General features: G+C 38.5%; 1 protein-coding gene across 1 annotated transcript in view; it reads left to right on the forward strand.

Annotated features, from left to right (window-relative positions):
* The window catches only part of DENND6B (DENN domain containing 6B), a 1,114,433-nt gene that overhangs the window by 965,873 nt on the left and 122,831 nt on the right, over positions 1-25,729 (forward strand). The window contains exons 13-14 of the mRNA XM_044088568.1: positions 12,327-12,392; positions 24,179-24,243. Coding sequence (XP_043944503.1) covers positions 12,327-12,392; positions 24,179-24,243 — 131 coding nt within the window. The remainder of the gene's footprint in view (positions 1-12,326; positions 12,393-24,178; positions 24,244-25,729) is intronic.

A 25,729-nucleotide genomic window follows, 5' to 3' on the forward strand; every position in this document is an offset into this window, starting at 1 on the left:
TAGGCAAACCAGAACAACACTGGCTATTAGTTCCAGTTTGTTGGGGCCTAAAGCTAAGAACAACAGGACAGTTAGAGCCCAGTTATTCAAAAAGCGTTCTTTCTAGAAGTCCGTTTTATGATAAATCGAGCAGATTTCTTCGTCCATTGAAAAAAGGAGAGACACTGAGTATAGAAACGGCGAAACGTTTCACCCGGATTGGTCAAGTAACAGGTATATGTACCGAGCTGAGAACCTACTTTGCTTTGATGGTGAACCTTTTGGGTTTGGAGTGTCAAAAGCTCCTTGCACAAAATAATTCAGTGCAATTCACATGAACAATGAATGCAAAAGCAATGTCTTTTATAACTCAGTTGTTGGTGATCTCTGGTGTGTCACCCAAAACGTTGTGATGTGTGTCACCTTTGCCATGCATGTTATAGGTTCGCCATCACTGCATAGAATCTGAAGGTGTGGAGTACAGGAGAAATCGCAGACATCTTCCTGTACCGGAATCGATATTGCAGCATTGTTCTTGTGATACAGACTCTAGATCTCAGAGCAATCCAGACAATGTTCCTGTTGCAGAACGTCTTAACTTCTACTTCAATTCCTGATGATGTTCCTGATGTCCGTAAAGTTAAACATTCAGCAAAGACAGTCCCAGTTACTCTTTATTTATTTATTTTACATTTTTTAACCAGGGGTGTCTGACTGAGCCGAAAAGGCCCTTTTTCAGCAGAGGCCCGGGGAAAAATTTCCACAAAGAAAAATTACAGATACATTTAGTTAGACATGATCAGTATACACACAAATTACGAAAGACATGTTTTTACAGTGGTATGCGGCACATCAACAGTTACAGTGGAGAGAACAAACAAAAAATATTAATTTAAAAATAAAGGTAATTAATAGATTTGTGGTGTACAGCTGAAATTTGGAACATAGGTAGAATACATACATAGTACACCGGTACAGTACATACATTGTAGATTAGCCAGTGTTTGTGAGTAAGAGTGAAAACTATTATCAAGTACTCTAGGTTTAGTATGTGTACTTTATCCGCTTTCACTAGCCTGGGCAGCAATCATGGCACTGCCAACTTTACTTGAGATGTTGCCTAATGAGGTTTATAAAGGAGGCTTTGGATGATGTGTTTTGTATGCTAATGGGGAGACACTAGACCTGATTCTAATTTCTATGTCAAATTACACAACAACCTGGACATAATTGTTTATATATTCTTAGTTCTGTATGATTGCATGTCAAAAAATTATTTGTATTGATTGCATGTCAATTAATGTCGTCAACAATGCATGACTTATTTCCTCAAAGAGGGAGGATGTAGAATAGTGTGTATGTTGTACCTTTAAGAAGTGTTTCAAGGTCAGCATGTGCATATATAAATAGCAGGCACATGCTAGCTTCAGTGCCATTTTGTGAATGCAGCCAGAGAGTGAACATGTGTGAGTGTAATAGCTAGTTTCTTTATACGTTTATCTAAGTTAAAGTTATTAAGCCTCAATCCTGATATGTTTGTACATAATAAAGATGCTTGAACAGAACCCAGAAAGACTCTTCTATTTTATCCTGACTGGACGAGCGACACATGCTATTGATCAGCATCGGTGTATGAAGGTCATTTCACTTGCTTTGTACACATCAGTCACTTTACTAAAAGTTAAATTTGGTACTCTCAATGATCATCCCAGATCTGATCATTTTGGATGCGATACTACACATGATCTTGTCTGTACAAATAATCATGTAACTCACCAAACTTAGTATTTAGCACAGTGTTTTTTTTTATTCTCTTATGTACACATTTGTAGACTCAGTGGGACCTTATGCAGTAATGAAGCAAAAAGGCAGATTCTTCCATAGCTCTTAGTAACTTTGAAGCTCATGATTTGCCCCATCAATAATTTCTCTTTATCAAAACTCAAGACATTATAAAGTTTTAGAGATTCCTTCTGTGTGATCTAAAGGCATTTCAATGTGTTTTTCAGACTTCTCTGATAAACTGTTCTCAGTCAAGATTAAACTGAATTTCTGGATCCATAGTTTTCAGATTTTATACAAATTACAGTGGAAAGAAAGGTTTTCAGGTACCTGTAATTGCACAAGTCTTCAAATGAAAGTTGAAGTGACTTATTTGTGATTGCTTCTAACACCGTCTAGCATTTGGTATTCAAAATACAGGAAGATGGCAAAACATAGGATAGCACATCACCTCTGGCACTCAGACTATACAGTACATACAAAATACTAAACTACACGTTATATATTCAAAAACTCTGTATAAAAAGTTTGGAATGGATAAGGAGAGATGATCCAAGCCCATAGAATGCTGGATGGTGTGTATTGTGGGATACAACTGCACCTCATGGATTGAGCTGAAGAATAAAGATACGTGAACTGTTTGTGTTGGGGAACACATTTTGAGGAAACCTTATTTCATTGAAAGGGTTGTTGATCTTTAGAATAACGTATTCCATTGAACTGTGGAATGTAATTTAGCTGTGGTTTTAATGGTGAAGTTGGAAGAAAATGTAGGAAAAGATGCAGATTTAGGTGGGCCGAAGCTAAACTGTGTACACTGTTTTTTTTTCTTTCAGTGTTAGTAGTGCAACAGTTAGCACACTTGCCTTTTGTGCTAGAAGACCAGAAGGCTGTGGGTTGTAGTCCCACTCTGAGTGATTGGATTGTCAACACAGCAGTGGAGCATTGGGGGGCTGCACTCCTGAGTGTACCATCCTTTAGGTGAGACGTTAAACTAAGGTTCCATCTGCTTGAGTTGGTGTTAGCTCAGTTGGCTGCAGAAGATCCCATGGTACCTATCGAAAAGAGTTGGAAAAATACCCTGATTCCCTACCAGATTTCCCCTAGAAGCAATACAACCTTGGGTCTCCTCTTAAAAGAGGCCACAATATCAGTGGTATTAACCCAGTCAATAAAGGATAGATAGACAAACAGACACCAGATAGATTACATCTTACTAATAGTGACTCTTAAATTAATAACACATTGTGATATAGTTGTACCTCCATGGCTTCTCAGCTCTTGTTTCTAAATCTTGGACAGAATATTTCACAAAGTGATTTCTTAGCTCACTTAAAATGCTAACTTTCATGGGTTGTTTGCACAGTTCCTTTGATTTGTGCATGGAGGGCATGTAAGGAATATATTTCTGTCATTGGAAGATTGATCTAGTGAGGTCTGAAATTGTCAGAGTTCCAAAAATGTATTTCAGTGAATTCACCATGAATGAAGTTTTTTTTTCTCATATCTTACATACAGAAGGAGGACTCACAAACCCTTCCATAACTGTAATCACTCAAAATTTGCTACATTTCAAGGAAGGAGATGCACTGACTTAAAAGTTTTAGTGTCTTACACAAGCAGACACCGTGGAATGGTTCCCTCCCAGCTGTACTTCCCTGTCTCTTATAATATTGCGAGTTTGAAGTTTTGCTAGAAGTATGTCTAAAAACAATAATGCTGTAAGCATAGTTTATGTTGGATTTTGAAACTACAGAATTGACATTTTAGTGCATTCTAGCTGGAATGCATAGGAGTCAAGATTTTTTATGGATGCTTTTTGCCCCATTCCTGCTCCATCAGTCTTCCTGCAGTCAAACTCAGCCCATATGTCCCTGCACTAACCATGCAGAGGAACCATCTTCCAGCAATCCTGATGGTTTCCTCTCATCCCTTCTCACACCTGGCCATCAGCTCACTCTGCTGGTGTTGTCCACCCATAATCAAGGTAAGTCTGACTTTTCACCCAGACAGGGACCCCATGGTATTTTTTTCGATTTGCCCCTTTGAACAGGAATTATATGAGGCATGGCCCTAATGCCACTCTGCCCTGTGCATGTGCACTTCTTTGCTTGCATGGACAAGAGCTTCTATCACTGGTTTGAGTAGCAACTGTTCATATCCTCCAATGCATCAGCTCCATTCTTAAGGCCTGTGTCTAGCACTGAAATGGTAGGTGAGCTGGCCAGAAGCTGCCATTCCCTCCCCCAGGATGAGCAGTCCACAGTACTTATTTACCGGGTCTGTGTTAGAACACCTAACATTCATAATGTCGAGTGTTCTGATATCGACCCGTTTTCAGTGAAGAAACAGAAAGCAAATTTTTTCCTAGGGAAAGAATTTGGTTGTTTGTTTCTGTTGCTTCGGTATTTTCAGCACTCTGGTGGAAAGTTACGGGTCGGGTTCAGGTAAGTGTGCGATTGTGTGGACATGAGGGTTAGGGCGGGTTAGGTGAGTTAGGGTTAGGGCATGGGTCAGGTAAGTGTGTGATTGTGTGGACGTGAGGATTAGGGCGGGGTAGGTGAGTTAGGGTTAGGGCGCAAGTGAGGTGACTGTGCAATAGTGACGGACCTTAGGGTTAGGGTTTGGGTTAAGGTAAGTGGATAGTTAGTGGTGTATGTATAGTTTAGTGTAGGGTTAGATGTAAGAGTTTAGGTATATGTGTGTGGATTGCTGTTTGTTTAGTGTACTTGTGTTGTGTGTATGTGTTTTGGAATAGCAAATTTTTTTCCCTAGGAAAAATTTCGCTGTTCTGAATGTTCGATGTTTTGAATTTTCGATTGCTAGGGTTCGATATTAGAAAAACTCGATATTTTGAATGTTCGGTGTTCTAATATAGACCCTTATTTACCATCCTTGCTTTATTTATTTCGTAGTCATAATTGCTAAAACATCTCAGTATATCATTCAAGTCTGTTGCTTTAATAGTTTTATTTCTTTCCTTATAGACAATCTCCTTTATATGATTTATTTTATCCATGTTATTTGATCTAATGTTTATCTTATGCAGACATTTGCGGTTTATTGAGTACAACTGTAGTTTGATTTTTCTAAATTAATGTAAATCTTGTGTTGTAGTGTGTCTAGATATTTATTATTTAGGTTTTTCAACTACATGTTTACTGTTTTGTCATTAGATTTAATTCTAATTTATCAGTTTCAGCTTGTATAACATTTAACTCATTGTCCCATTCTTTTCTTTTAGAGATATACCAGTTTTTAACTTTACCATATAAATAGACCTTTGGTGTATCCCACAGTATCGTGTCGGTAACCTCGCCATTGTTGTTAAGGTCTATAAACTGATTAGTCTTTCTTAAAAAACATTCATGAAAGCTTTTTACTTTGGTTATATATGTTGGGATTCTTTGATAAAAAATGTAATTATTTGGGCTTAAAGTTATTTTAAATGTAATTGCATTATGGTCAGACAAGGGACATGAAACAATCAGCACTTCTATTTTGGAATATAGAGTGTCAGATACAAAACTTTGTCAATATTGGTCTGAGTCCCAAATCTGTAAGAATTGTGAGTATATTTAAATAAGGACGGTAATTTTAGGTCAGCTGAACCCCTCATATTCATTATGTTGATGTAATAATTTAGGGGGTTTGCTACAGAAGATGCTTTGAAATGTTTAGCATTAGTAGTGTCTTTGTCTGATAGAATTCAGTTGAAATCACCAGCTAGCAAAATTTCTGCCCTGGAAATATCTAGATATTTCTTAACTGTTTTACTGCCTGTCCCGGGTATCCAATATAAGGGTGTAATATTTTTTCAATTTATATTACCACCAATCCCAGCATACCATTCTTATCAGATCTGACCATAAGGCAATATTACTTGAAATAAAAATTAAATCATGTTATCCAACGAAACCAAAAACCTTTAGGAACTATTCCAAGGCTAGCCTCTGTCTACTAAGCAACACCTTGGCTAAATTCCAAGCACCTCCAAACCCAGTAAACAGCATACCATATGCTGATCTGTTTACAAAATCTCTGTACAGCCATATTGATAGTAGTATAGAGTGAGCTGTGCCCACTGATATTATGAATAAGACAAACTCAAAAGGCAAGCACTCTGTTAGAATGACAATATCAATCAGTATTACAACAAAAGAAAAAAATTCATGGCCAAGCATAGGCGTAACAAAGGCATACATACTAAAATACTCCCTGACTAATCTAAACAGGCAGCTGAGAGGGTGAATTAATACTTCAAAGGCTAAATTTGAAGAAAAAAAAAAGATTCTCTGGCAAAGGACAAACACAAAGCTTTCTGCAGCTATGTCCATAATCTCAGGAGAAATACGCAACAATGCACATAACTTACTGAACACACTGACCAGAGGCCATTGCCAACCTTTTGGCTGACAGGTTCAGCTCAGATTTCTCCCCCCATGATAGTCCAATGGAAATAATGCATACCACAATCCCCTCAACCATTATTAGGGAACAGGTCATCAATGCATGTTCTAAGGCCCAAAACATTACATCGATGGGCCCCGATAACATCCTGGGATGTTTAATAAATAGCATGAAACATGACCTCTCTGGTCTACTTGAATTCCTTTTCAGCTGGAGCCTTCAATCATGTTTTGTGCCAAGCAATGGAAGATGGCTACATTCTTTCCCTGCACAAAGGAGGTCCAACAGCTGATCTGGATAACTACAGGCCCATAAGTCTTACCAACCTCATATGTAAGGCCATGGAAAAAATCATCATGGACATGATAAATGAGGACATAGGTAACCTGTAGACACTGGACCAATCACAGTTAGGCTTTGTTAAGGGAAGGTCATGCCTGTTAACTCTAGTGGACTTTTTTGACAGGTTCACCAAAGCATTGGATGAAGGTGAGACTGTGCACACGGCTTACCTTGACCTGGCCAAATATTTTGATAAAATACCCCACTCAGGCATTATAGACAAGCTCACTAATTTAGGCATAAACCCTTTTATCACCTACTGGATAGCCAACTGACTCACTGATAGGACCCAGGAGGTCAAAATAGGTGACCTTCACCAAGAGGCCAGTCACTAGTGGAATCCCCCAGGGCTCCATAGTGGGCCTGCTCCTTTGTGGCATGCATTTTTATGAAATGGAAGCAAATACTGAAGATTTATGACTAAGTTTGCAGATAATTGCAAGCTGTGGCTATCATCAGCTCACCTGCAGCGATTAACATTCTTCAAGAAGGTCTATCTCTGACTAACAAATGGTGCCAAACCATGTACTCACATAGGTTCATAGGTATTTACTAGGCTAATGACCACAAGGGCATTTTTAACTCTAACCATGCATCCCAAATCTCTGACGAGTTCTGATACCCTTGATAAGTGTAAGTATGGGCCTGGGAGATGAACCATTTACAGGTTACCTGTTTGCATCAGAGACATAGGTGACAAACCAGGGATGAATTTCCAGTTTCCCATCCAATTATCCAAGTTGCACTTGATTTAGATTAGGGAAGAACTCTGCTTCACATGGATAGGGATCGTGTTCCATAGATGGGGTAGTCTCTGGGATACATACCTATCTCTCCAGCAGGTCCTATTTGTATTACAGGCAAGGTTTAAGTCTTAAAATGGGTAAGTCTGGTACTGTTTGTTTTGTGGATATGCAGGGGGACCATCAGAGTTTGGTCTGACAATGCCCTGTATGCCAGGCATAAATCTCCCCTCAAAAGCCTCTAGGAGACAGAATACAGGGATAGACCCTTGAGGCGGTCTGCATAGGAAGTATAACTTATGCCCTGTATTCTTTTAGTGAGGAACCACTGTGGACGTTCCAGTTGTTGGATATGCCTGGTTAGGTACATACCAAAGGGTGCATTGTACTCAATGATCGGTCTTATGAATGCCAAATACAGTGGAACAATGACTTCTTTGGACTTAGATGCCATACTTTTGTTTACAAGTGCAACATAGAATGATTTCCTCACACTGTGATGATCAAAGGCTAGATTACTATCTATATGTGTCCCTATGTCCCTGACTACTTGGTCAACTCTAAGGGGTGTGTTGTCAATATGTTAGTTACCAGGGAATGGATGACTTCCCAAAGGATAATATGCATTTCTTGGCATTTAGTTTTAGTGCATGACTCTCTCACCAGTTGTTTGTCTGTGTCAGCCCCTCCTGGAGAAGATTTGTGTCGGTGTGAGATTCAGTGACAGCTCTTAATTTGCAATCATCTGGAAATTTATTCAGCCAGAGACCTTATTGACATTGGCCTTGACTTCTGAGAAGTAAATGCCAAAAAGGAGCGGCCCATGGACTTATCCTTGTGGGATTCTACTTGTGACTGGCTTCTTTGTAGAGGTGGACTCCCCATTTCTAACTTCCTGGGTAATGTCTGTGAGCCAGTTGGATATCCAATGGGTGACATACAGCTAAGAAATGTATCACTACTAAGAAATGCATAATTGTACCCTTTGGGAAGTCAATCATCCCAGCTAATTACCATGTTGACAATACAACCCTAAGAGTTGACCCAGTGGTCAGGGATCTGGGTACGCATATAGACAGTAGCCTTACCTTTGACCACCATGGTGCCACAGTGGTGAGGAAATCCTTTTAAGTTTTGCAACATATAAATAAGGCCATGTTGTCTAGGAATAAAGAGGTCATTATCCCGCTGTACTCCTGCCTTATCAGACCAATCATAGAATAAGTTGCTCCCTTTGGTATGTACCTGACCAGACATATGCAGCAACTAGAGCGACTTCAGAGGCTTCTTACAAAAAGAGTATAAAGCATGACAAAACTGTCTTAAGCAGAATACCTCAAAGTCCTTTTCCCTGTACTTAGTCTCCTATAGATTGCTGAGGGGTGATCTGTGCCTGGCTTACAGGGTATCCACAAACTCCACACTTATGAATCTCCTACATATTCCTAAGTCAACAAATACCAGAAATACAGTGTCTAAGGACCTGAATTTTGTCTGTGACTTAAACAGAACATGCTGGAGAGACCGAAGTGTTTTCCAGAGACTGCCCCTCCTGTGGAACAGGCTTCCCATCCATGTGAAGCTGAATTCATGTGTTACTCAGTTTATATGCAATCTAGACCAGTGGATGGGAATAGGAAATTGACACCAGGCCTGGCACCCATCTCCCTTATGTAGAGATGTAGCTTATAAATGCCTGGCTTTCAGTGTCCTATTCAGAAGCAAGACATTGTTATTCTTTTGGGAAAAATTGGCTAGGCATAGAACCTCCCCCGGGTTGTTAGCCTAGTAACAATCTGTGAATCTGTGAAGAGGAGGAAATAGGTGGAGTTGAAGATGAATGGCAGTCCCCCAAAACAGCATGTGTGAGGGCTATAGAACAGATGTATGACCGAACCAGCTATGGAAATAAGGTGCATAAGAAAAGCTGGTGGTGGAATGCAGAAGATCAGTATTCTTCAGAAGAAAGAAAGAAAGAGTGCAGAAAAAAAGTGTGAGATAGAAAAAAATGAACCAGGCTAGGAAGGAGTACTTGCTGGCTAACAAAGAGGCTAAGAGAGCAGTTTCAGGTGCAAAGAAAAAGGCATCAGTGACACTCTACCAGCTTCAGGAAAGTGACTTAGCACATGGCACAAAGAAACACAGGTTGCATGACAAAAGACACCCTTCATAAGAGATTCCAGGCAACAATCTACTAGGCAGAACATCAAAAGCAGATGGAAAGAGTACTTCATCAGCTTCTGCATGAATAAAAACCCACAGAAGCTGTATTGCTCCATGCACAGACTATGATGAAAGAAGAAGAGGCTACCCCAGATGAAGTGAGAATAGCACTAAGAAACATTAAGTCAAGGAAAACAGCCGACTTCGATGAGGTCACAGCAGGTATGATCAAATTTGGGGGGAGCTAGGGGGTGATATGGTTGTTGAGGGTACTCATAGCAGTATGGATAAAAAAGTGAATCCCTGATGACTGGAGAATAAGCATTCTCCTGCAAGTATACAAGAACAAAGAGAACATTCACAACTGTGGGCAGTATATTAGGTATCAAGCTCCTGTCATATTGCATGAAAATTCTGGAGAAGGTGATAAACGAATATGCAAAGTGGTAAAAAGTAAGATGGGAAACGAGCATTTCATATTCAGATCAGGATGCAGCATAACTGACCGGATGTTTGCAGTAGATGAGAAGAAGCTAGAGATGAGGAATGAGTCCAACTGGGTATTCTTAGACTTGGGGAAACGTATGACAAGGTTCCAAGAAAGCTGATATTGGCAATCTTGCAGTGGTTTTAAAGTCCCATAAACATTGATAGAATGTAAAAGGACCCAGTGACACCAGTACAAACAGTGTTTGGACTATTAGAAGGGTTCCCAACGGGAATGGGTATGCATAAGGATTCGGCTTTGGGCTAACTGGTGTACATACTGGTGATGGACTACATTAGCAAACAGGTCAGAGGAGATGGATCAACAATGCTGCTATATGCAGATGACATGGTAATGTAGGCAGGCTCTGAGCAGGAACTTCAGCAAATGATAGGAAAAGGAATGCAAATCTGAAAGTACAAAGGATGAAAATGAGCATGGTTTAGGTATAGACAGTTGTAATGGTGGCAAATGGGGGGGAATCAGAAGAAGCTGAAAATTGAGATAGAAAGGAAAATAGTGGAACAGGTTAACATCTTCAGGTATATGGGAGGGGTCGTTGAAAGGAGGTAAGAGTGAGGTCGTCAAAACTAGAATCAGAGGGTCTGCAGCTAGTTGGCACAGAGTCTCAGGGGTAGAGTGTGATAGAAAATGTCAAAGAAGCTGAAAAGTAAGGTGTACAAAACAGTGGTGTGACCAGTACTACTGTATGGAACAGAGATCTTGACACAGAAGGCAGAACAGTTGATTAATCTAGAGGTTTTGTAAACAAAGTACCTGAGATGGGTGGTCGGATACACACTGTGGAGCAGGCTAAGAAATGAGGGCAACAGATCAGAAGCACAAGTAGCTTGTATTGTACAAGTAGCTTGAGAAGGTCAAAGACAACAGATTACAGTAGTTTGGGCACATATGCAGGGAAACAGAAGACAATCTGGTGAAGAAGATGTGGGACAGAGGAAGAAAGCCCAAAGAAATGAGGGTGTCCAACAAAGAGATGGCTATGTTGTGTGAGGGAAGACCTGTGACAAGCTGAAGTGATTGTTGAAGAAGGTAGGAGAGCGGTATTGAATTGCGAGAAATGTTAACAGTTGGTGTGAGAGCCCGACCCCATTTAGTAAATAGTAGATGATGGTGATGCTGTGACTGTTAGCTTAGGTACTTGTTGGTGCTGGCATGGGGGAGGAGAGATGCAGCTTAGGCATATTCTCTGTCTTTGGAGGAAGGTGTAGGGGTGTTGGTCAGGGTGAACAATTTTGTGTTAGTCATTGGTGGAGACTGTGAAACACTGGTACACTAGCTTTGGGGGGGGGGCATTCTTTAGGGATTATGTCACTCATGGAAGTGAGTGACAAATCCTCGCTGATGCCCATTTCTAACCCTGACCATGTTACCAACCATGTACAGTGGAGAAAGGGTTTAAAGGTAAAACATCATTCCTTCTTATTGGTAATGACCCCACTCTTGATCTTCTTACCCCTTTTCCCCAATGAATGAATGAGGCATAGGTCTCATTCCAGGGGGAGTAAATGGATAAGTAGAGTGGCTGGAAAAGAGAACTAGATGGAACAGAAATAGATTTAAAAAAATACCATACCATGACAATGTGATATTTAGCACACATTCTTCAAAGGCCTGTATTGACATTGTTGTGAATTCCAATCGAGATCGCTTTTACTTTTCATTTTCCAAAGTATGATATTAGACATGCAGGCTGTATGTGAAATTGCCTTTGTCCAAGAGCTGAACATATTCTCTTTCTTGCATCCTGAAGAATGCTTGTAATATGCCTGTGTTGAGCATATGAAAGGGAAATATTGAAAGTTTACAGCTCAGTGTAATGTTCTGTGAATGTTATAAAAGAGCACTGCGAAGAGAAAGAAACTGAGACGGAATTAAAGACCGACTTGGTTACCACTGCGATGCAGTTTGGTTATATGGATATTATAAAAGTGTTTGTGAGCAATTAAGTTGCTCTGAACCTTTCTATGAAACTAACTTAGCGGTGCTTACAGAATATGTTTTAATGAGTAATGAAAAATCACAAACTGCTGTGAAGTTCAGTTCTTCTGTTACTCCTCTGCATGTTGTAGGTGCATTCTGAGACCAGGAAATGTGGCCTGACAGCCCTAATGCTGACATTTGTTTAGCCTGCTGTGAATCCACAGCAGGAAATAATTGAAGATTATCTTTGAATTCAGAATCTTGAATAGAAAGGTCATGCAGCATATTTACTGACAGGTGACTTATCAGTTGAGAGCATTTGTTCACAGTGCTGTAGACAGATTGTACTAATTAATAAATGACGGCATACCACTTCCCATGTCATCCAAATGAGATTTCCTGCATATGAACGTAAATGTGATTGTCATTGTGGATTATTCATAGTGTGACATTCCTGTTTGCCTGTTTCTTTGTAGGTGATCTACCAAAGCAAGTTAAAGTCAAGAAGTTGGCAAAACTGAAAACTTTGGACACTAAACCAGGTAACATATTAAGAAGTCAGGGATGTTAAAATGAGTGCCATATCCTTCAGTAGCTTTCTGTTTAGTGAATCAATGTCTCTAACAGACTTCAACTTCACTTCCATTAATGTGTTTATAGAACTAAGCACAGTGCAATTAACAGTATAAAACTGATGAAAACATACTTTCATATAAAACAAGTTAAAAGACAGTAAGACAGTAAATAGTAGAACACAGAAACAGTATTTATAATGTTGTGGTAAGTGATGGATGATGTTATTGACATCTAAATAAGCAAGATGTACATTTTAAGTGACCTTTTGTTGTCTGCCAAAATAAGGTACTCCCAACGGATGATTGTTTCACACCTCTCAACTTCTTTGCTTTTTTTTTTAAACAAGAAACATCTTTATTAAATTATCATGTATGACATAGACAATCTTACATTTATATAAATAAAAATAAATCATACCGACACAATCTCAGTTGCAAACATTGTACATTACAAATCATGCCAACACAATTGTAGCTGGAAGCATTATATCTCATTTATAATATATCCAGTCTTTGTCAGTCATTACATAGCTCAATGAAATCCTGCCTTCTTTTAAACTGTGTTCCTCCTCTGCATGTATTAATCCCACACTTCCCATCTTTCCTGCGTAATTTGCTCCTACCCTTTTTTAAAGATCACAGTTCCAGTTGTTTATATCTGTTACTATATTCGCTACTTCTAGTAAAGTTGTTTTAGACTTTTATTTCCATTTTCTAGAAATTGCTTTTTTGGCAGCCACCATAATAAGTCTCAGCAGTCATAGCTCAAGAAAATCATTTCCTTAGTTACACCAATTTACTCACTGAGCATCTCCAACAGAGCATTCTGTAGGGAATCTTTACAGTCTGCCAACTCATTCAACTCCTAGAAAATATGTTCCCAGTTTCCTCTTTCTTCCCCATCACACCTCCAACATTTGCTGTCTACCTGAGGAAAAATTCTTTGAAGTCTACTTGGGGTATAAAAATACCTATGTAAACACTTCAAGCAAATATTCTAAATCTTCTAGACTTTATTGCATATTTGGTAGACATACATATATCCCCACATTGTTTCTTTCTGAATTGCTTATCCAGTCTCTCTTCCCAATTCTTTCTAACCTCCTCTGATTGATTCTTATACTTATCATGCAATATTTTATATGTTCTACTAACTATTCTTTTCTTAACAGCAACTTCTTTTCTAGATTTTACTAAAGATATTACCAGTGCTGGTCTTTCATTTAGGACCCTTCCCTATTTCTTTCTCTTTGCCTATACTCTGATATCAATCCTTAATAGGGAAGGTAGTTTCTAACCTGGAGTCCAGATAAGTTCTTGGCATCTTCCCATTCTATCACCTTTCCCTCTCTAGTTATTTGCTCCCAATGCCTTTGTTCCTTTGCCAGTTTTCTCCAATAAATTCCAGCATCCTATTGCCTATTGTCTGTATCACTAATTCAATCATCTGCATCGGCAGAATCTCCTTTTCACATTCCCATGTTGGTTAGTTCTTAGAATACTTTCTGCTAATTTAGGAATTTAATATTTTGTATTATTATTGTTATTCTCCTTAAAGGTCTACTTCCAAAATCCCAGTCTCTCCTTGTTTTTTGAGCTTCCACCCTGTTTCATCATCATCTCTTTCCACTTTGAATTATAGTTTTTTGCTTGTGCTATGTATAGGAGCCTTAACTGTGTTGCTGTGAAATACCCCTTCAAATCAGATAATCTCAATCCACCCTGTTCTATTGGAAGACTAAGTTTATCACACTTACATCTAGCCGTCCCCCCCACATAAAATCCTTCAACTCTTTATTAATTGCTATCCACAACTTCTAATCTGGTTGATAAAAATATGCCTGACCTGTGTATAAAAAAGGGACTAAAAACATTTTAACTGCTTGTATCTTGCTTTCTTTTGTTTAATCTCTTCCCACAAAACCTTAGTTGCCATACTTGAATAATTTTTAATCCATACTCCTAAATACGTAATTCTGTCATGTCCCCGTAAGTATGGATATTGCTGAACCAGTTTGTATGTAGGTACATAATTTACTGCTTTTGGCTTTGTTTTAGCTTCATTAATTTTGTATCCTGAAAAGGTCTGAAACTGCCTCAGTATGTCATACCAATTATATCCTTGAATTTCTGAGCATCTTATATTCTTTGCCCATGGTTCTAAATATAATGCAAATAAAACAGGAGAGAGGGAACACACCCTTGCATGGTTCATCTGCTCAAGCAAAGATTATCAGAGAAGACTGCACCCACTTTAATTTTTGCCTCCAATCCCTCATATATCCTCCTAATCAACCTTATAATTTTAGCAAGGAATGCAAATGCTTCCATTGCTCTGCTCATAAAGTCCCAGCTTACTCTGTCAAATATTTTCTCTGCATCAAGACCCACCAACAACAGTGGCATTTTCTTACATTCTGCTTCCCTCTGGATCATTAGTGTTCTGTTAATGCTGTCAAATCTTTGCCTCCCCTCCACAAAACCACACTGATCCATACCTATCAGTTTTGGCATCACTTTTGCTATTCTTTTACCTGTTTTAGACATAAACACTTTGCAATCATGGTTTAGTATTGAAATTATCCCATATGAAGCTGGATCTGATGGGTCCTTACCCTTTTATGTATTACAGCTACCACCACTGTCTTCCAGGATGTTGGTACTTCTCCTCCTCTTAAAATACTGTTAAATAAAACAGGCCAAATCTTTATCATTTTTCCCCTCCTAGCTTCCAAACTTCCACAGGAATACCATTTCTTCCTGCTGACTTTCCTCCAGATTGCTTATACATCACCGTTTTTATCTCATCTCCTCATGTCCTGTTAGTAATTGAGCCTCCTGTACTTCCAGCCTTGGCATATTTAATGCTTCCATAAACATTTCCATTTTTACCTTTTCTTGATTTCCATATTTCTCTGCTTTATACAGACTTTCATAGAATTTCTGAAATATTTCTAATACTTCTACAGGATCTAATGTAAAAATCTTCCTGAACCAAGACGGTCAAGGTTAAAACTCTTTATTACACAAGTGCAAAACTTTCAAACACAGCTTCTTCTGGCATAAAACATTAATTACGACATACTGACTTTATATAAGAAAATAAAATCACATGATAAATCGCAATTAAAAATCAGTTGAGAATTAATTAATAATTAAAGTGACAGGATTTAATTCACCTTATATTGCAGTTCTTTTAAAGTAGGTTTAATACTAACTGCTCCATTTAAACCTGGAGCCATGTGTGTGCTCCAAATCTAATAATCTATTTAGTTTCATGTTTTTCTGTTATATTAATCAAGTCATGTCCTCTAACGGAGACATTGTAGAAAGGAGACTGTAGATAGTTTGTTTGTGTCTTTCGACTTTTCCTGGTTAGGGGTCGCCACAGCGGAACTCCAGTCCGCTAATGATTGGTAGTTGATTTTTATGTGCCAAGTTACCAGCCCTGACACACAACCGTCAACGAAGGTATGCCCATTCACGCATGTCTCCACGCAGAAGATGTTCTAGCTGAGAATCGAACCGGACAGCATCTTACTGTGAGGCGACAACGCTACCGCAGCACCACCACCGCGACAGACTGTAGATAGTACTATTGTTATATTTTATATTTTGATTGGTTGTTATTCCATCAGTCACTCTTTTATGCTATTAGTTCATTTATTGATAGTTTAAAATTTTTTAGGCACTGTTTTTTATTCTATTTACATTTTTGGAAGAGGTTACACTAGAAGTGTTTATTTTTTATAGTATTTTTAAAGTGTATTAAAAAGTTAGTTTTAAGTAGTTTCATAATTATAGGATTTTGATCAATAGATGGCAGTAGAGAGTAAAGTTTCACTGATTCCTACTATTTTCTCTAGCATGTTTTAAACCCACATAAAGTCCTTATATATTTTTAATATATTTTTGCATTGTTGTTTATGAATATATTTTCATTATTTATAGAAGGTCAAATTACAGTTTTTATGGTTATGTGATTTGTAAGTAATTAGAATAGTTTATTGTCTTAGGGAAATTGCGTGTCCAGTTAATTAGATTGAAGGTATAAAAGGAAGGGTAGTTAATTAAGTATTCACTTTTCTGAGGAAGTCTGAATGCCAGAAGGACAAAAAACATGGTGAATTAAGTTAAGTGTTTAGAGTTCAGTGTGTTTGTGGTTTTTATTTGTTTTTTATTAAAGACATTTGGATTTTTAAGTGTGCCTCCTTGAAGGTTTTTTCTGCACGTCTAACCATGTTGATCCACGTTATTTCAAGTAGTTGGCACTTTGGTGCTCTCAGCACTGTTTTCCCTGGTTGAATTATTAATATTACACAATAGCCTACAAGGAATCCAGGTCATTGATGCACTCTCCACTGTGCTCCATGATGTGTATTATGTGGTGCTTCATAGCCATTACTCTTCCACATGGAGGCATCAGTGTTCTCCACCATTGTGCTTCCCAAAGAGTACTTCCATGTTGCTTGGTTTGGTAGTTTGAAGCCACTGCAGTTCTCTCTCTCCATGTAGTGCTCATTGTTCTTCAGCTTGGTGTATGTGCTGCAGTGAGAAACTGCTGCACTGTGGCAGTTCCATATTCATCCCTAAGCCCCAAGTATCAGGGTCAAAGTATGCCCCATTTCTTGGGTCACAGAACAGTAACCTGAACAAACCCAAATCCCTGTAAAGTACAGAAAAAATATTTTGAAACACCTTATCTGTCTATATTCATATTTTACCCAAAACCAACCTATTAGGGTGACTTAACACCAAACTGTTTTGAAAATCAGTGAGCTTTTGTAGGAATATATTTACACATCTGGGAGAACAGCAGCTCTGGAGAAACCTATAACTTGTTCCTGTACCCTTTACATACTCAGCAGAACTGGTACTCTCATTGGTAACATGGGTCATCTGTACCGTGGGCATACATCTCAATCTGAAAATATCAAAAATCTGGACAAATGCTCATGAAAAGTAGGTACAACTGGCCAAAAGTTGGGGTACTGATAACATAACATTTGCATACATAATAATGTAACCCCACCCACTTCATTGGAATTGTGGGATACCAACATAAAGATTGAAATCCCTAAATAATATTAAATAATGGCAGACATTTGAATTTCAGACTTCATATCCCTCAGAAAATATATAACGCAAAACTGTCTGAGTTTACAGGAGCAATATTTAAAATCTGTCCCTATTTTCCGGCCTTTGTCCCACCATTATTTTTGGCTTTGTCCAGATTTCTTGCTCTAAGAAATTGAGAGGTATGCTGTATCATTTCTTTTAAGGTAAAAACTTTGGTAGGGAAAAAACATAACAAGGAACACAGATACAAAGGTCTTTTAAGGGGTAGAAAGCTCCGTTTCCAGGGAGAAAGGACCATTTGGGTCCAGTCCCCCACCATCCTCCCAAATACAGCCCCATTTAGCCACTGGAGATTAGAAAGGTCATGAGCCCCAACTCACACTTAAATTATGAAGTGTTTCTAATATACCTACACCAACTGCCAGTCTTTACAAAACTGTGAAAAAGCTTTTAGAGTCCTATAAATGTCACTTTAATTGAATCTAGCCCAGAATTACAACAAGGGCAGTCACATGTGCAGTTAAGCAGGCTCCTGTGAAACATCAGAAATGCACCTGTAAATAATATCATGGTACTCAAGGCTGGTCCTAGGGTTTAGTAGTACTGTTTCACACATGCCTATTTAGTGAAAAACATATAGACACTCTGCATCCTCAGCCCCATCCAGCTCCGGTCTTAAGATACTAGCTTATGCATTGCAGGCATGCATATCACATTTCAGTTGCATAGACTGGGTGAAGGTTAAGCAAATCTCAAGGAATGAATAAATGACTGGTACAAGTAATGCAGACCACACTTAGCAGCAGCAACTTTTTGCATTAACTCTGTGCTCGAGTTAAGATTTGCCCATCTCATTTCAAAAAACAATATTGCAAAAGCAGAAATTCTTAGAATCTGTATTGATGCTTGCAAACCTCCTGCTGGCAATCATTAACTTCTCACATTGCATTCTTACAGAAATGTCCACAAACCAAGAAGTGGCAAGCTGCAATTAATATCTACTCCATACTTATGTAAACACATTGAAGTGTTTAAGAATGTACTTTATAATGAGATGAAAAACTTTCACAACCCAATCACATGGCAAAAAATAGTTAAATCCTCTGTAACAAAAAAACAAGGCTAAAGTTACAAGGTTTTGTGCATCTCAGTGGAAAGGCTCATTTGGCATACAAATATTAGATACAGCTACAGAGGACTTTTTGGATTTCTTTATCCCAACTGCAGGGATACACTGTGCACTGAGGTTAAGTAAACTTGAGTAAAAAAAAAAAAACGTTTTTTTTCTGAAAGGGTGCTTATATGAGACATGGTCAAATGGATGATGTGGGAGGGGACACTGGCTTCTCACATTTAAAACGCATACTTGGGCTAGAAATTATTTTATGTTTCACTACGCACCTGCATGAATGCACCGGAATTGCCCAAGAAACCTGCAAGTGTTCAACAAACTTTGCATGGCTCTGATCCAGCACATTACAACCAACAAACAAGCGCAAAGCAATAAAAAGGAAACATTTAACTTTCTTGCTACCTGCATTATGTGCAATGTCAACTCCTCTGCAGCCAGTTTATTCATCTGGGAGGCTAAAATTTGAGCTTCCTCCAATACTGAAAACTCCGAATCTGCAGCACAAAACATAGTAAACCATTTGGTAATCATTAGGGAGTGCTCTAATGTATGTAGGTGGAAGCAGCACAACTCAAGGCTTGCAGCTGACTTATTTTGCAGGAAGTGACAAGGTGGTAGCCCCATTGATGATCCTTCATCCCTTGACAATTGCAGACTAAAATAATTAAAAAAATATTTTTTTAATTTATAGCAGGTTTCAGTATGGCCCAGTCCCACCCCGGTCTCCAAATCCTACAGGCAGTCAGTCAGGCACTGCCTCACGAAGTTGATGTCATCATGCATGCCCATGCATGTTGATGACGTTGCAAGATACCCTGGCAATGTGTGATGATGTCAGCCGTAATTTAAAATTGTAAATAAAAATAAAAAAAAAAAAATCAGGAATTAAAGGGGCCACATGGAATTTCGTGGCACCTCATGATTTTGTCCTCAAAACTCGTAAATACCAAGGAATTTGGTATGGTTGAGAGGTATGACCCTGGGATTTAAAATACGTAGCTATCCTCCTTTCCTTTGAAGACATACAAGTGAGGTACTCTGCAGCCACCAAATAGACAAAAGTTTTCATCAATCAGGTCTGTGTTGAAATACTACAAACATTGTTCATAATAAAAGTCAAGGTTAGAAAGCCTGTATTATTCATCTACACATTTTAGGTCACAGAACAATACTAAGTGCCCAGCGGTTAACTATGATTTATGAATCCATTTTCTTGCCTTAGCATAACAAAAGCAGCCGGTCCAATGATAGTAATCCAGCAGTTCTGACAAGGAAGGCTGACTCACATAAATTCTTCACATGGCCAAGTTCAGCAAAGTAACCTACATATAAGGAGGGGGGAGCAACCCCACCTGCAACCCCCCCATGTGGGGCCTGCGCCACCCCCCCACTACACATATATATATATATATATATATATATATATATATATATATATAAAAAACTCCGAGGTCACACTAAAAAGACAAAGACACTAAATCCACCACTACATGCTCTACATTCCCCTTGCACAAACACACATCACATACAGTACTTACAAACACCACCACTCTCAACAGTTACATACTCACACCCTTATCTAACCTACACCTAAAACTTCCCAACGCACTCTCAAACACATGCAAACCCCTACCCAAAACCCTTAAAAAAACAACACTTAACGTGAATCTGTATACACATAAACACGTATACACATAAACACAACGGCATGCAAACCATATCCCACAGCACACTGCACCTTACCAAGACAGTAAATCCCTTGTCGCACCCCACAACTATGGATTCGACATTCCGAATTCGAGCAAGTGCAGTTTTGCTCCACTGCACTTTTGACACTTTCGTCTCAAGATACTGAAATTCGAGATTTCAGAATTTCGAGATAGTAAAGTGCTTATATATATATATATATATATATATATATATATATATATATATATATATATATATGGATCTACTACACTTTATCAAAGTTTCAAAACTACCATCTAGCCGAGACCATATGATCGAAGTTTTGAAACTTCGAAATAAAAATAAAAAACACAAAAAGTAAACAAAACACATTATACTTACCAATTTGCAGGGGAACAGACCTCCCCACACCTCATGCTACTTAAATATACCATCTCTGAGATCGCAGTACAGTGAGGAAAATTCCCAAGTTCCGCTCTGTATGCCGATCTCAATGCAAAGTGTTTGAAGTTTCAAAACTTCAATCATATTGTCTCGGCTATATGGTCTTCAAAGTTTTGAAACTTCGATAAACTGTAGTAGATCCATATATATATATATATGTATATCAGTGCGTGGAACAGCCAGATGATGTGGATAATTTTCTATGTAACTGCTTAAAATTAAATTAATCCACTTGTGTTTGACATGTGGCTAAAAAAGGGTAAAAATAATTGTGTGTGTGTGTGTGTGTGTGTGTGTGTGTGTGTGTGTGTGTGTGTATCATTGCATGGAACATGCATATGACGTGGATAATTGTCTATGTATAGAAGTTTCCAGCAAATTTCTGCTGTTGTCTAAAAGAACTGTATTCCTTTACCAAAAAAGAGGACAGGTTGAGTTGCCATTTTCTGCTAAACTGAAGAATGTTTGTTCTGTTTTAAATCCAAACCTGCATATTTAAGCTAAGTAAAAAGCTGTTATACATGATTGGAACTACAGTCTCTTGTTTAGAATGTGTCCAGGAAAGCACTAGTTTTTTTTACAGTACAGTACTTTAAAAAAAGATGAGAACAGTATAGGGATGGCTTAGCCACATTAGTAAGAGAAAATATGATACAGTGTATCCGTGGGTGACCCACATCATTTGGTTTCAGTTGGAGGTTCCATTTTGGAGAAGTCTGAAGCAAAATTTAGAGTTACTTCTTAGTTTTCTGAAGTAACTGAAAAAGAACTTGCAATTATCCTTTGCTTCTATTAGTCTTAATTTATGTGATGTTTCTTGATCTGCACAGTTGTTTTCAATTTAGTATTGATGTTTTTACTACTATGTTGATGATGTGGGGTTCTACCCTATGAGGCAGTCTAACAAGTTTCTTCTTTCTGTTATACAGTTTCTTTACATCAGTAGATTAGTAGTAATTTTTATTTTTTCAGATTGCCACCATATTTGGTTTTAGAAGGGACTGCTGGGCCAACATATTTATCTAAATTGGCACAAAAATCACTTCAGTAACTGGCTGCATAACTGGGGTCAACGGAGTTAACATGGGTAAATTTAGAGATTTCATCCTATGGTTGTATGAGGTTAGTCTTTTTGAAGTCTTTAAAGAGGATAATGTCTTTAACTGAGTGAATGGAATTTTTTAGTGTGAAATTAACTAGATTGTAGTCTGACACTGGGAAGAGAGCAGATAATGGGCCCAAGTTTGTGAGTTCTAAGTTAGGAATGTTTACACCTTTAGTTGGTTTGAGGACAAGGCGATCAGGGGAATTTTTGTTTATCTAGTCTAAGAAACACCAAACATACCCAGCACTGGAAGTGTAGAAGTTCATTTAAATGGAAGAAGAGTTGAAGTCACCAAGGACTAAAGAGACATTGCTTATAGGGATGTTATGAATGTCAAGAATTTATTGTGGTCTGCTGGAGCCATGGAGGGTGATTAGTTGCAGGCTTTGAGGTGGAAACTAGATTTCTGTAAAGTGAGCTGTACTTCAGTAACTTGAAGAGATATTTTCCTTGATGTACATCAAGATATAACTGGAAGGTCTGAAAAGAGTGGCAGACACAAAACCCCTGCACAGAAGGAGCGCTAAGAATTTGAGTCATGTCTCCGTAATAATGCAAACATGGATGTTTTGCAAATGCAGAATTGCTTTGAGGTCAGGTGGGTTATCGTTTAGCCTACTGGCATTGAATAAAGCCACCATAATTTTATCCAGTTTGTGATTGCAGGTGTTTGTCAGATTGAGATGTTCATTAGATGGATTCTGCATAATAAGAAAAGGTACAATGGGTGAGCTTTGGAATTTGTGCAGAAGCCCTCGAATGAAAGATGTAGAGTGTTTTTTCAATAAAGCAAGTCAGATGGTTAGTTATTTTGTCCCATGAAGTTACATGCTAATACTCATGGAATGACATCAGCAGCTTAACCAGTTGTTGAACCCAGTTATCTTTTCCTTGTATGTAGGCATCCTTTTAGGTGAAGGGAGGATACCACTTAGAACCAATGTCTTACACTTGGCTGAAACTAGTGTGGTACATTATAACATGTCCGTCTGCATGGCCTTGAGGGGGGGGGGGTTGTGTTGGGTCATTTTCCCTACATGGAATTTATTCATCTCATAGTGGTATTTCCTAGAGGATCGGTTGTTGTGTGCTCTAGATATGTGTACTTTCTTGGCTGCTGCGAAATGTCTGACTGTTACCTTGCCCTTTTCCAACCTGATGAATGTGGAATGTCTTGTGCCTATCAATTGAGTCACCAACAACTAGAATGTTTCCAGCAGCTGAATTATGCATACAAGACTTAGGAGTTCTTTACTTTTAGTGGTATGTTGTTAGTTTTGATTCGGAGGTATGAAGAATAGATGAAATAAGATGTTCATGTTGATGCCTAGTGTTGAGAGTTTTAAGAGGCTTGGGTTAAGGTTTTTTGGCAGCATCAGCATGTGGTAGTTTTGTATTTTTGGTATGATGAGTTTACATTTGCATGATTGGGGGTGTGACAGTGTAATACTCACTGCAAGTAATGCACTGAGAGAGGGGTGTCTCCAGATTGGTTAAGTATTTGTACCTTTCATAGGTGGCATCTAAAGTGCTAAGAAATAGTTTGTTATCAATGAGCATGATACAGTTTATTAGGATCCAAAGCGCTAAAAGGCTGGCAGTGGAAGGGAGGCAGATTTCGGGGGATAGTAATGCTGAAATGGCAGAGATACCTAGATAGTAGTAATGTTTACAAGATGGTCAACTAAACTGTTTGCTTACAGCTATGCTGTTTTCCACAACCAATAGTGGCTACATGCAGCTCAGAGCAATTTGTTTTGGCAGAGAAAACATTCTTACCTGGCACCTGCTGAAAGAAGGCAACTGTGAAAGTAATACCTTTTATGGAGAAAACATTGGAGTTGCAAGTGCAACCCACTAATCTGTTGCATGTATTGGGTCAGTGTGATTGCTGTATGTATGTAGCTACCTAGATGCAGCAACAATTAGTCTATTCCCACTAGACTGACCAGTGCTTCCTCCAAGATAACCACCACACTAGGGCACAAAGGGCTGTTATGCCTGCATGTTTTTTTAATTTTTGTGCCTTTGGACCCCCTGGTCATGGATGAAGAGTTGGAGACCAGATTTGTTAACTGGATAACAAATAATTAAATTAAATAAATGTAAAGAATATAACTGCAGTAGTTGTTATAAAAAAACTCACTGTTATCGCTTGCTTATTCTAAGCTAGCTGTACATTTAATATCATCTTCCCCTGTCTGACAGTTTGTTTTAGTTCTTCTCCATACTATATACTGATATAGAAAAACTTTACATAAATACATTTTCTAAATTTTATCATGTTTTTTTTATATGTTGCAGGAATATATACCTCTTACAAAACATTTCTTCATAAAGACAAGGCCCTTATCAAGAAACTGCTAAAGGTAGGAAGAGATGATGTTAACTACTGTAATCCTCCACAAAACATGTGTACTGTTTTTGTCTTATTTTAAACTGTCTGTGAGACTGAGGGCTAAACACAAGTTAGATTTACATTTTCACTGTGCTACAGGTGAACTGAAGTGTACAGTTCAAGCATGAGGCACACACCATGCATCAGTCTCTGTTGCACGACAGGTGACTTGCATACGGAAACAAGCACATTTACCCCACTTAGATATGGCAGTTCTCTGCCCAGGCTCAAAATGCTCAGAAACAGCTTTTGTGTTGGAGATGTTACTTTGTTGTGTTTTGTGGTATTGTGGCACAGTCCCAGCACATAGAGAAGTCCCACAGAGCAGACATCATGATGAAGTGCCAACCACCTTCCCTGCTACTTAAACATCAAGTGGGATGTGCAGTGTTGCCCATATCTATTAACTTCTCTAAGCACACTTGTGACCATATTTTGTTGCTGCCTCTTGTAATCTTGCAGTACTGTTAGTCTTACCCTCACTTGTGACCATATTTTGTTGCTGCTGATAGAATATGTCATGCCTCTTGTAATCTTGCAGTACTGCTAGTCTTACCCTCACTTGTGACCATATTTTGTTGCTGCTGATAGAATATGTCATGCCTCTTGTAATCTTGCAGTACTGTTAGTCTTACCCTCACCTGTGACCATATTTTGTTGCTGCTGATAGAATATGTCATGCCTCTTGTAATCTTGCAGTACTGTTAGTCTTACCCTCACTTGTGACCATATTTTGTTGCTGCCTCTTGTAATCTTGCAGTACTGTTAGTCTTACCCTCACTTGTGACCATATTTTGTTGCTGCTGCCTCTTGTAATCTTGCAGTACTGTTAGTCTTACCCTCACTTGTGACCATATTTTGTTGCTGCTGCCTCTTGTAATCTTGCAGTACTGTTAGTCTTACCCTCACTTGTGACCATATTTTGTTGCTGCCTCTTGTAATCTTGCAGTACTGTTAGTCTTACCCTCACTTGTGACCATATTTTGTTGCTGCCTCTTGTAATCTTGCAGTACTGTTAGTCTTACCCACATTCATCTCTAAGGGAGGGAGAACTCCCCTTCAGTGGTCCACTTGTGGCCCTACTGCTGTCTGGTGGTCTGTGTCCATTTGTGAATTTGGATCATTGATATTACAGGTGAAAATCATGTTGTCATCATGATCATAATGGTCATAACATTGGCAGACCAGCCAACTAACATACAACTTGTTGGACTTTGCTCTGTAGAGATTATTTTTTATTCATTTTTTTGGTTTTGGTAGCTGGGGAGAATGTATTTCCAATTTTTTTTTCTACTTTATGGATGTGCAGCCATGCTTTAATTCTCCTCTTGACAATATGAATGGCTTCCTGAAAGAGGGCTCAGTCTTTATATAAATCTTAATAAAATATTTATATTAAAAATGTAGCATCAAATCTCTTAACAGTCAGTAACTGAAATCATAGATCACTTCACAAA

This window comes from Protopterus annectens, chromosome 11.part0, assembly GCF_019279795.1.
Source record: "Protopterus annectens isolate FY-2018-M chromosome 11.part0, PAN1.0, whole genome shotgun sequence".
Lineage (NCBI taxonomy): Eukaryota > Metazoa > Chordata > Ceratodontiformes > Protopteridae > Protopterus > Protopterus annectens.